The 12,161-nt window shown below is 46.5% G+C and overlaps 1 protein-coding gene across 1 annotated transcript in view; it reads right to left on the bottom strand.

Annotated features, from left to right (window-relative positions):
* STAB2 (stabilin 2) overlaps positions 1 to 12,161 on the bottom strand; it is a 127,987-nt gene that overhangs the window by 58,168 nt on the left and 57,658 nt on the right. The window contains exons 26-34 of the mRNA XM_080661000.1: positions 11,695 to 11,790; positions 11,030 to 11,122; positions 8,514 to 8,561; positions 6,740 to 6,876; positions 6,212 to 6,326; positions 3,573 to 3,650; positions 3,040 to 3,138; positions 2,844 to 2,951; positions 1,713 to 1,844 (exon numbers count right to left, since the gene is read on the bottom strand). Coding sequence (XP_080517126.1) covers positions 1,713 to 1,844; positions 2,844 to 2,951; positions 3,040 to 3,138; positions 3,573 to 3,650; positions 6,212 to 6,326; positions 6,740 to 6,876; positions 8,514 to 8,561; positions 11,030 to 11,122; positions 11,695 to 11,790 — 906 coding nt within the window. The remainder of the gene's footprint in view (positions 1 to 1,712; positions 1,845 to 2,843; positions 2,952 to 3,039; positions 3,139 to 3,572; positions 3,651 to 6,211; positions 6,327 to 6,739; positions 6,877 to 8,513; positions 8,562 to 11,029; positions 11,123 to 11,694; positions 11,791 to 12,161) is intronic.

The raw sequence follows: 12,161 nt of genomic DNA, 5'->3' as shown, positions 1-12,161 counted from the left end.
AGTTTGCCGACCACTGTCCTAAGAGAAAGTGAGTTATCGATAAAAGTAAAACCTCGATTATAAGATAGAACCAGTTGTTTATTGTGAGATAAAACTTGTTTTAAGATCTGAATAAATGGGAAATAAACATGACAAAATTGGAACTGATTCAATTAACTGTGCTAGAAGTCATTCTACACGATGAAGTAAAAGATGACATAGATAAAAAGTAGGTTCTTTAATTATAAAAATTGCTTTTCCTGAAAAAATAAGAAAATGTATTTAAAAGGATCTCCTCAAAGTTATTACACAATAGGTGAGATGTTTGTAGAAGTCAGAGAAAAATATTTGAAGTTCGATTATTCCCTAAGTAATGAAGAGTCAGAAAAATTCTCTTCTACCCAGATTAAAAAATATGTACACAAAATTCACTTGTGATTCAACGATAATACCACTGAGAAAATTGTTTGTAAGACTGCCCTTTTTAAAGAGAACCAAATAATACTATTGATTGACCCCTTTCACCTCTGACCCCTCCAAGTCTTCACCACACTGTTGTCTATGTCCATGGGCTATGCATATTATTCACTTTTTAATGTCAAATCAACAGTATTATAGCATCAGGAGTTCTGCCATTTTGATATTTTAAAATAGCTTGGCATCTTGGAATTCTAGAATGTGTTGTAGTCACAATTTGACACCATCAGTAAGGTTTCCCACTACTTTTTCCAATTGCATAGGCCCTGGAATACCTCTGTGGAGCTTGGCCAATGATTAACCTTTATTTTAATTTAGTGCTTAATAAAAATAATAAAATAGTTTTTATTTTTTTTTTCTCATGAGAATCTATACTTGAGTAACGTCATGAGTTTCTTGTTGAATTTTCTTACTTTGATACTTGATTGATCTTACTTGATGTTTGAAATATGTGAATGAGATTTTATATTTGAAATACATTAAATATTTAGTCTCACTAATTCTTTTTTAAAATGAATGCTAAACACTGAAATATTTAGGAGTTGTGTGAGATAAATACTGAAATACCGGTGTGGAGGTCCATTAGTCCTAGGACTACAGTCTCTATAGTCAAGCAATGATAATGTTAACTCATCTGGCTCCTGGATCCTGCTTACGTCATTAGGCTCCTTAGAGCCAGGAGCCTGTGCCATCTCCTGGGAGTTAGGTTTTTCTGGCAGGTTCCCTTCTACCTGGGAGATTGCTTGGGGACTGTCTGCTGGGTTTGATAGGAGTCAGTACTGCAGGGCACCTGTGACTGCTGGGATTCCAGGACCGCGATTCGTCAGCCACACTGGTTATCTGAAGGCTGGGGACAGGGACAGTGAGTGGGAGCTTGACAGTCTGGCACAGTCATTCCTTTATGGGGAAACACAGACCCCTGTCTTTTGTTGATAAGGTTTAGGAAGCGCTGTGAGTACCCTAGCCAGTTTAGCTGAATGGATAGAGCATTGGCCTGAGGACTGGCCCAAGTTCGATTCCGGTCTAGGGTACCTGCCTGGCTTGCAGGCTCGATCCCCAGTGTGGGGTGTGCAGGAGGAAGCCAATCAATGATTCTCTCTCATCATTGATGTTTCTCTCTCTCTCCCTCCCTCTCTGGTCCTCTCTGAAATCAGTTAAAAAAAAAAAAGGAAGCACTGGTGAGTCCAGTATGGAAGTGATGACGGGTGACAGGAGCTAAGACACCCACTCCCCGGTTTGGAGGGAAAGGCCCTCACCTGGTCGTTGCGGAGAAAGAAGCCGAGGAGGTAGGAGAAGCCCAGCATGGATTCCCTGTGCATGCCGTTGTGCAGGTCGTTCCTCAGCAGTTTCTCCTCCAAGACCACGTGGTACCTGAGTATGTCTTCCTCCTGGTCAACACACAGGATTGAAATAGGCCAGCCAGTCCCCAATCACTTACCACATCGTCTGCTCCCATGTGTCGGGCACTGTGGGCATTGCAGGGGCAACAGCTTGTTGAACCGGAGGTTTTGACTGAGGCAACAGGGCACAACAGACATTAAATATTAAATCGGAGACCAATAGCCTTGGAGAAAGTGCAAGTTTTCCACCTGCGATGCTCAACAACTCATCAGGTGATTCTAAAACCCAGAATGAGGGTATGGAAGGTTGGGAGAGGATTTTAAAGATGACTTTTTTTTTTAAAGAACTGCTGGGAAGAAAGGGTCTCCACGCCCCAGCCTACCTTTCATGTCCAGGGTCACGAGAGGAAGTCTGATGGGATGTTTTAAAGAGCTTTATCTGCCCAGCCGGCATGGCTCAATGGTTGAGTATTGACCTCTGAATCAGGAGGTCATGGTTCAATTTCCAGTCAGGGCACATGCCCCGGTTGTGGGTTTGATCCCCAGTGTGGGGTGTGCAGGAAGCAGCTGATCAATGATTCTCTCTCATCATTGATATTTCTATCTCTCTCTCCCTCTCCCTTTCTCTCTGAAATCAATAAAAATATATTTAAAAAAATTAAAAAGAGCTTGATCTGTGTCCCCTGCAGAGAGAGTGGCCTGTCACTGGGGTCTCACTCGGGCCTGAGCCATCTCCTGCCAGGGACTGCTGGCAGCTGGCCGATCCTGTGGAGTGAGGAGGTGTCCCTGCACCGGGCCCCCTGCACTCCGGGTACTGGCTTGGGACACGTGAACACTTTGTCCTGTGGACACACATCCAGGTCCTGGGGCCCAAATGTGTGCTTCCAGGGCTGGAAGCTAAGTATGCATATGGGGGAGGAGTGTGTATCAGAGCGTCTCCTCAGGACTTTACATTACGTATCTAGCTATGGAAAGGGAGTTTTGTCAAATGTTGAGCGTCTGAATTTCCAGAAATTGATTCCCCTGCTTCTCGTGCCCGGTACCTACTAGAGTGGTGACCTTCTTTTCCCGGATGTAATTCTCAATGGCGTCGTTGTTTGGAGCAAACACTGTGTAAGCATCGGCAGCCTCGATTGCGTTCACCAGGTTATATTGCTGTGATGGGAAGAGACAAGCGTGCGTGAGGGATTTCTGTTCCCCCGTCACCTGAGCAAGGGAGTCATGTAGAGAATGAGGTACTTGCAATGAGGTAGCCCCGGAAGATGGAGTAGTCAGGCATCTGGTCCAGCCGGGTGAGCAGGTTTGGTAAGGAGCCAGTTAGTCCTCTTTGGGGAACCAGAACCTGAGAAAGGAAGCCCCCAAATTCGGTTAGCAGGTGCTGGCAGGCCTTGCTACTTTGTGACACATGCGTTCATGTCACATACACTTGTAATTGTCAGGGCTACTGCCAGTCCTGAGAGTGCCTCTGCAGATTTAAAAAAAGGCCAACGTTCTGTGGGCCTTGTGAGATGTTCCCATAAGTAAGAAATATGCTCTATGTGGCCACACTTTGTATAGGGCCCATTGTAGAACAGGGCTTGAGTAGACAGTAACTGAGTCTGATTGAATGAGTAGAGCCTCTAAGTGGTTTTAAAATAAAAGTAATGAGGCACAATGCAGGTTACTTTTATGTTAAGGCTAAGGATTTACCCCCCGTGCTCCCTCCAAAAGGAGAGATACTGTCCAGGAGGGTAAATGAAAGAAGAGAAGCTGTCTGGGCGGAGGATGGACTTGTACCTTGTTGATGATGTGTATCACTCCGTTTGTGGCTGCGTTGTCACCATCAATGATGGACGCTCCTTCAATTGTGATGTTCTGTAAATGCAAACCACAGTGATAAGGTGAGTCTCCTTTGCCTACACCTAGGGATCAATGTTATTTCTGCTTTTTTCCATTTTCTGAGAAGCAGTGACCTTCAACCTTTTGGGCCATGACTCACAGTTAGAAATATCTTTAAACTGTGCTCCATTAGACATCACACACACACACACACACACACACACAAAATCAAAATGAAATAGTACTTTCCTCTACTATGTGGGAGGCAGCTGATCACTGATTTTTACTCTACTCCATTCTATTTCACTAAAAAAGTGCTGGCTGAGGTCACTAAAGTGACCCTGCTGTTTGAAAAACACTGTAGACAATGTTGTGGGTTGAATTGTCTTCCCTCCCTCCCCCAAAATTCATAAGTTGGAGTCCTAACCCCCAGTATGTCAGAATATGACCTTATTTGGAGCTAAGATCTTTACAGAGGTAATCGGGTTAAAAAGAGGGCATTAGAATGGGCCCTAATCTAACATGGCTGGTGTCCTTATAAAAAGAGGGGATTTGGATGTAGCTATGCAGGGGGATGCCATGTGAGCATGAGGACAGTCATCTACAGGACAGCCTGGAGCAGCTCCTTCCCCAGCTCTCAGAAGGAGTCAGTTCTCCCCTCCCCTTGATCTTGGACTTCCAGCCTCCAGAAATGTAAGACAAACATGTCTGTTGCTTGAGCCACCCAGTCTGTTGTAGCAGCTCTTGCAAACTCATACAGACAGCAACTGACTTTCCTGGTCAGCATTCAGCTATTTTTCAAGAAGAATAATTACAAGGGGAATGGAGCTAAGTAAAAACCAATCTAGCCACCCACCTGGCCACCAACCAACCATGACAACGGGGCCACACCCTCTCTGGTTTCTCTGGTGTCCTCTCATCTCCACCATTACCCTTCATGTGAAATTCCTCCTGGGCACTTTGGGTACAGAGGGGACTGGCGTCAGTCACCCTGAGCAGCTCCAAAGCCACATTGGCAGAGGCCCCAAAGAAAACATTGCTGGCCACCTCACATATCTCTTTTGGTTAAAGGGAAACATTTACTTCAGACATAGGAATAAACTCATTAAAAATGTGTCTTTGATGGTTATATCCTCTCAATAAGAGGTCTTGGTTGATTTATCTTTGAATCTATAGAGCCTGGGATAAGCATGACTAGGCTGGGTGTCCCCTTAATGCTTGCCAAGAGAATCAGTGATTTAAAACACTGATAGAAAAGAACCCCAAAATCTGATATATGCATGTAATACACTAAAATTATAATTATACTAGAGGCCTGGGGCATGAAATTCATGCATGGGTGGGGTCCCTAGGCCTGGCCCGCGATCAGGGCCTATCAGGGCTGTCTCGTCCAGTTCCAATTGGGGCCAGGTTGGCTGGGGCCTGGAGGCCTGCCGGCTGCTGGATGGGCAGGGACCGTGGGAGGTTGGCTGGCCATGGGAGGTGGCTGTGGGAGCGCACTGACCACCAGGGGCAGCTCCTGTATTGAGCATCTGCCCCCTGGTGGTCAGTGCACATTATAGCAACTGGTCAACTGGTCATTCTGGGTGTTCCCGTCTTTGGTCATAATGGTTGCTTAGACTTTTATATATATATAGATGTTAAGGACCCATGGGATCATATGTAACTCTTTACTGCTGCCTAAAAGGAATTATCTGATGAAGCACATACATCTAAGTAATACTAGTCATAGAGGTTTTCATAGAGCTCATACTGATGAATAGAAAGGTAGAGATGCCTTAAAGCAGTTCTCACTCTCCAGTAGAACCTTCATTCTCATCTTGAATGAAGATTCATAGAAAGAGTTTTAAGGCTCTGCTATATGCAATAGGGCATCCAGACATCCTCAGGAAAGACTAAATCCAAGTCCTTGACATATTGTAGCCAGAAGGTGAGCATCGATAGGGCTTGGTTCTTCCTTGGGCACTGCCCTAACTTCAGCACTTTAACCAGTTCCTGGAGAATAGCAGGTGCTCAATAAATATTTGTTGCCTGACTGACCCTCACTCAATATAAAATTTTAGTAACCTGTATTGACTCAATTAGCAGGTTACAGTAATAAGCTCTTCGTTAACCATACATATAACTCCAAGTGGCAAAACCGTACAACCTTCACGCAGAAGAATAGAAAGATCTGACTCTCTGGATGAGTCTTTTCATAGAGCTCACACTGGTGAGCAGAAAGGTAGAGATGCTTTAGAGCAGTCATTCTGAAACATTTTGACTGTGGCCCACGGTCCATGGATGTAGTAGCTCTCACTCTCCTGTAGAATCTTCATTCTCATCTGTGGTCTGTCAGGAAGTGCCTTGTGGCTAACCAGTGGGCAGAAGGCCACATTTTATAGGATCATCACCATAGAGTAACTGTGTGTGTGTGTGTGTATCAATATACGTTGATAATTGTTGAAGTTGTGATGCCAACATGGATGTCAGAAGTTCTATTCTTGCTCTACTTTTGCTCATGTTTGGAAATTTCCACAACACAAAAAAATTAAAAGTACAATATGAATGTAACAGACATGTTTCTACTACCCAGACAAATGACAGTACTCTCTTACCCCATCTGCCTTTGCCAGGTGAAGGAAGTTGCCCTGCAAAGACGTGGCCAGCATATCAGAAGATGACAGAGCCTGCAGATCTGCCACCCCGTACGTGCCTAGGAGTGTATGGTATCTGAAACAACAGTCCACAGGGCCATCATGAATACCAGTGCACCCGGCAGTTTCACTAGGTAATTAAAAAATGGTTCTGGAGCCAGACTGCTAGATTCAAATCTACCCCTGCAATTATCAGCCATACCACCCTTGGGTTAGTTACTGAATCACCCCGTGCCTCAGTTTCCACATCTGTAAAACGGGAATAACTATAATTCCTATCTCATAGGGTTGTTGGGAAGATGAAGTGGGTTACATATGAAGCAGTTAGCCCAGAGTGGGCTGTCAATAATGCTAACTCTCCTGGGGGGAGGGGAGTCCTAGAACATGTTTAGCGCCATGAATCTGAAGGACCATGTGGCTTCCTTCCATTGCACTTGTTCCCACTGATGCCAGTAATATATCATGAAGAGTAAAATGCATAATACCTACTTTATCAGGGCTGGAATATTGCTCTTGGACAACCAAAAGGCTTTCTCATCTTGGTCCATGTCCTCAATAGCTTGTTGGGAAGGCACCAGGACAGTGAGGTTGGAGGCAGCTGACAGCATGGGATGCAGAGAGGCGTTCTGAATTACAGAAGGAAAACAAAGGGCCTGGCTCATATTAGCGGACAGACCAGGGCTGATTTAACGCTTGGCAGGGATGACCAGTTTCCTTGGATGTAATTCCAGGGACGCCGGGGTGGTCCTAGGGACCGCTTTCCCAAATCCTTCCTTTTATGTAATTGTGTGAGTCTGGTCAAAAGGCAGGTTTTCCGATCCAGTCACACTTTGAGTCGTTATCAGTCATTTACCCATTCGTCTACATGAAGAGTCAGAGAATAGTCTTGGCAGGATTATGCATGTGTGTGCACATGTGTACACGTGTGCATGTGTATGTGCAGAGAACCTTGAGAATCCTTGGAACCTTTGGAATAGGGTGGTGGGAAGATTACAGGAACAGTTTCAGCCTGAGAGAGAGACCAGAGGCCTGAAATCAAACTTGACCTACTTTTCATTCTTACCCAGAGCCAGTGGATAAAAGCAGTGGTGGGCTTATGTTTAACAATCAGTTCTCCAGGATAAACAAGCAAACAAACAAAATTCCCTGGTTCTTAGTGTTCGCTGATTTCTGTGGGGTAAATATTCCCACCGTGGCTGAATTCAAGCTACCAACAGGACAGTGGAGCTGGGAAGGGTGTGCTCTCGTGAGCTGGGATGAACTGGGTCCAGAGCACCCCTGGCCAAGCTTCTGCATATGGGGCTGGTCTATATGGAAATCAACATGGACCACAGGACTCTCAGTCCTGCTTCTCCAGGTGAAGGGCCAGAGGGCCCCAGGAAGAAGCAACGGGCAGCTGTCCTGCAATGGGTGCTGACCACGCACTACCTCTCACTGTGTGTGTCTGTTCCAAGGGGAGAAACCACTTGTGTGCTGGCTGGATGGGCCGGTCACCCTGGACCCCTCAGGCACAGAGGGCAGAGATTCTTGGTAATAGAACTTTCCAGGGGGAGGCAATGCTCCTGCAGGCATGCTGGGCCGAGAGCTAAGCACACAGGAAGTTTTCCAGATTGCAACTATAAATCCCAGCTCTGGCCCAGATTGGTAGCTCCGTTGTTTAGAGCATTGTCCCAATACGCCAAGGTTATGGGTTTGATCCCCAGTCAGGGCACATAGAAGAAACAACCAATGAATGCACAAGTAAGTGGAACAACAAACAGAGGTGTCTTTGTCTCTGTCTGTCTGTCTTTCTCCCTCCCTCTCTCTCTCTCAAATCAATAAAATAAAAAATTTAAGTCCCAACTCTAACTTGGTGAGTTACAGTGATGAATTACATTGACGTTTTAAAAAAAGACCTCTGGGATGAGTGAAGCTACACGTATATATTTGAATTGGTTGAAAAGTTGACACCCAAGCTGATCCTAGACCAGAAATTCTTAGCCCTGGTTTCATGTTAGAATCACCTGGGAAGCTTTCAGAATACACCTATGTCCAGGGCAAATCTCTGACCAATCAAATCAGAGTGTCTGGGATTGAAGGGGGTGGGGGGGGGGGCGGGCGGGCGGGGAGGGAGAGGGGATGGCTATTTACAAAAGGGCAGCCAGGGTTAGGAACCTCTGCTCTAGACAATGGCCTGCCCTCCTCCCACTAGCTGCATTTTCAGTGTTCCATTGTATGCATCCCATATTTCTAAAATTATACACATTCCAACAAAGGTACTCACATTTATCCACTGGTTAAATTTAGCTGCCGCGGAGAGAAATGACAATTCCTTATTCATTTCGTGCGAGGGAGGGAGGGAGAGATGAGGGAGAACATGAGAGAAGGAACAACGAGAAGCACAATTACAGCACGTTTCTGGGAAGCCAGCACCAAGCCTTCCCGGGCTGGGCTCCCTTTCCCTCCAGCCTCCTTGACCCGACAGAAAGGGGCCCCAGCTAGTTGAATCTCCGTGTGGCCAGAGCTGTTCATTTCTTTCAGGCTCAGTGGTTCTGTTGTCCTCTCTATCTGAGGCAGAGAAGTATTTCTAGAAACTCCAAATGGAACAACAGCCTGAGGGTCTATAAGAACACGACCACCCAGCCCTAAGGAAGGTCACAGAGCTCAGTAAAGATCCCCTTTTCAGAGCCAATGTTGAGTAGTGGCTTAGAACATGGAGCCAAAGTTCCTTAGGCAAGTGACTTCATTTCTCTGGGCCTTAATGTTCTCATCTGTAAAATGGGGATAAGAAAAGCTCCAACTCACAGGGCCAATGTGTGAATCGGAGGAGTTACTGTTTTGAACGTGCTTAGAATAGAGGCTGGCATGCAGGACGGGCTTCTTGGTAATGTATCCCAGGATATTTATTAATGAACATATATATCGAACCACCACGACTGGTACCAGGATGGAAGGCACGGAGGGTATGGGATACAGAAGGGAAGAGACGGCTTCTGCATTTGTCCTGAAGACTTGGAAAGATATCAACAGGGCCAACAGGTCAATACACTGGATTGTGATAGAGAAAGCTCTGGACTTGGAGTTAAAAAAGACCGGGTTCTTTTCCGGAGCCGGCCATTTCCTAGCTGTGTGATCTTGGGCAAGCCGCTGCACTGCTCCAAAAACTCACGTCTAATCTGAACGACTGAGGTGATGGCTTGCACCTGGGATCATAAATATTATATGCACTAATGTATGGGAGAGCATTTTAAAACATCAAATGCCCTGCAAACGGCAATAACGATGATAATATGCGAATTTCGTGAAGACAATACACCTCAGAGCTGTCGCAATGTCTTTTTGAAAGTAGTTGAGGCTAATAAGTTAGCAAATACCTGTTAACAAGTAAATTAGTAAACAGAGAAGTACAATTGCGGAGATGCTCATGTCATTTCTTAAAGGGGCTGCTTTGAGGGAGAGGAGGGCACAAGTTAGACCTGAACTGATGGCAGGAAGGCCAGAGGCTGGGTGTGTGGGAGAGGGGTCAGTGCCGGCATGGAGCTGAGAGCTGCAGCTGAGCTCAAGCTAAGGCCCGGCTGCTTGCAGGAAACGTGAGTTGAGCCCGTGTGAAGCTGCCCGGGGTTCCGGGCTGAGAACTGGGACTTCATCTTGTTTTCTGCAGAAACAGGGGGCCAGGGTTCTAAGGTTTTAGACCGCGTGGCCCATGGACAGTGCAGAGAAAACGCTGGGTCTATGCTCCATGGTCTGGGTGTCAGGAGATAGCTGCTGTGCCCCACTGGGTGGCAGAAGGAACAGTGTGAAGTGGAGGGTGGAAAGGACCACGAACAGGCCAATAGGCCAGGGGTCCGATGCCTCAGCCAGCCCCGGGAGCAAGGATCCGAGCCTGAGGGAGACTCCTGGTTTGGGCAAAGTGCAGGTCCAACTGAGCAGAGGGACAGCAACCAGACGGCAGTGAACTGAACAAAAAGTAAGTGATGAGAAAATTCATCTATTTACTCTATTTCTCATTTCAACAAACCTTTATGAACAGTGGGAGTGAAGTAGGAAACAAGGCAAAGACCTGCACTCATGAGTTTACGGTCCAATGGGGGGAAGACTGATACATGTATGCAGTGACAATTCCGTGTGACATGCACTACGCTGAGAGAGTCCGCTCCACTGGTGGTGAAGCGCGTTGGCTCTGCACTGGACAGCCATGGGCTGGATTCCTCACTTAGCAGTTGAGGGGCCTGCGGCAAGTTATTTAGCCTCTCACTTTCCTCCTCTATAAAATGGGCATAATAATGGCAGCATCCTCAGAGGCTGTTGTGAGTTTTAAATGGGGTGCCTGCATGTTAAGGACTTAGTAAGACGCCTGGTATACAGAAGGCGTTCACACACATGCGCAGGCGCGTGCACCCCCCCTCCGCCGCCAGATGTGGTCAGTGCAGGGTGCTCTGGGTACCAACAGGGGGCACTCAAACCAGACAGGAGCACACCGAGAGCTCAGCAGAGGCCAGTTAGTTGTCCATTTGGGAAGTTTGGGGATGGCAAGAGGTAGAATGACCAGAAAGAGAAGCCAGGACTGCTTGGTACACAGCAGGGGTCAAATAAAAGCTAGCAACCTTCAGCCTGTAGGAAATGTGTGACCCGCGAGGCACTTATACCATCGGGAGAAGCAGCTTGCTCCCTCTAAAATCTCCTGGGATTTCCTATAAAATCACTCGGTTTGCACAGCGCTAGGAAGGCATCCCAGCGAAGAGCATTTACACGATCTGTGTCTTGGTCACGCTCTACCAGGGTTCATCTCAGAGGACTTACCACAGCCGCGCTTCCATAGCACAGAAAGCCGTCGCCTTCATAGCCCTCTCCACAAACACAGCTCCAGACACCAGAAGTGAACTGACAGGCTGCCTGATGAAACGGAGGTGGGAAAAAAGGGCTTGATTCCCTAACTGAAGAGTTAGAAATGAGCTACATCCGGGAGACTTGGCTCCAGCTAAGGCAGCACTGCAAATCTGGGGTAGCAGGACGGTGGGAGTAACCTGCAGACCTGCCCATGTTGCAATGAAAGGCCCCGGTCTGCATTGACATCTTAGTCTCTCTTGACATCTCTGCCGGATTTAGCAAGTAAAAGCAAGGACACACAGCTCATTGGAATTTCAGATACACAAGTGTGTTTTAGTACAGGTATGTCCCATGCTGCATTTGAGGGCAAACTTGTGCTGGAAAAGGATTCATTGTGTATCTGAAACGCAGTCCTGTATTGTATCTGGCAATCAGACGTTGGTTCTTCCAAGCTTCGGAATAATGGAGTATAAGTTATAGTAACTACTCCCATTCTGCTTAGGGACACCGTTTGGGAGTAAGAGAGATTTTGCTCATTTCTCGGCTCAGGTAAGAAATAACCTAACTTTCTTTCTAAAAAAAAAAGTTTATTTATTGATTTATTGATTGGTAAGGATAAAAGAAATCCAGAAACTCACCAGGGGATGACATTTCCCAGTTTGTCCCAAGCAGGAAGTTATTGGTTCACATTCAAAGCCATTGCCTCGAAATCCAGTCTTGCACTCACACGCACTCTGCAATTCCAAGAACAGAGAGGCACGGGGGGTTATGGAAAGCAGCTGCCTTCCCTGTCATGCCCTCATGTGGTGCTGAACCATGAACGATGGGAACCAGAGCGGTTTGGCTAGGGAACAGCGTTAATGGCTTTCTGTATTTTTTTATACTTCAGATTCCAGAGCTGTTGGTCATCCACCTTCCACACGAAACGTCTCAATCTGATAGTTCCTTGGCACTTTCATTTTGAATTTATTGCCCCAGAAGGGCCATTTGGAGAGTCTCAGAGAACTCAGACTCGCAAGAGCATCACACTGGACAAATGGGCCCCTCCGTCTCAGAGGGAAAGATGAAGTAAGCCATGAGTTTCCACTTGGCGGAGATCCATGTG

Source organism: Plecotus auritus, assembly GCF_963455305.1.
Source record: "Plecotus auritus genome assembly, chromosome: 3".
NCBI lineage: Eukaryota > Metazoa > Chordata > Mammalia > Chiroptera > Vespertilionidae > Plecotus > Plecotus auritus.
The sequence above is the reverse complement of the archived record's forward strand: the minus strand, read 5'-3'. Positions and strand labels throughout refer to the sequence as shown.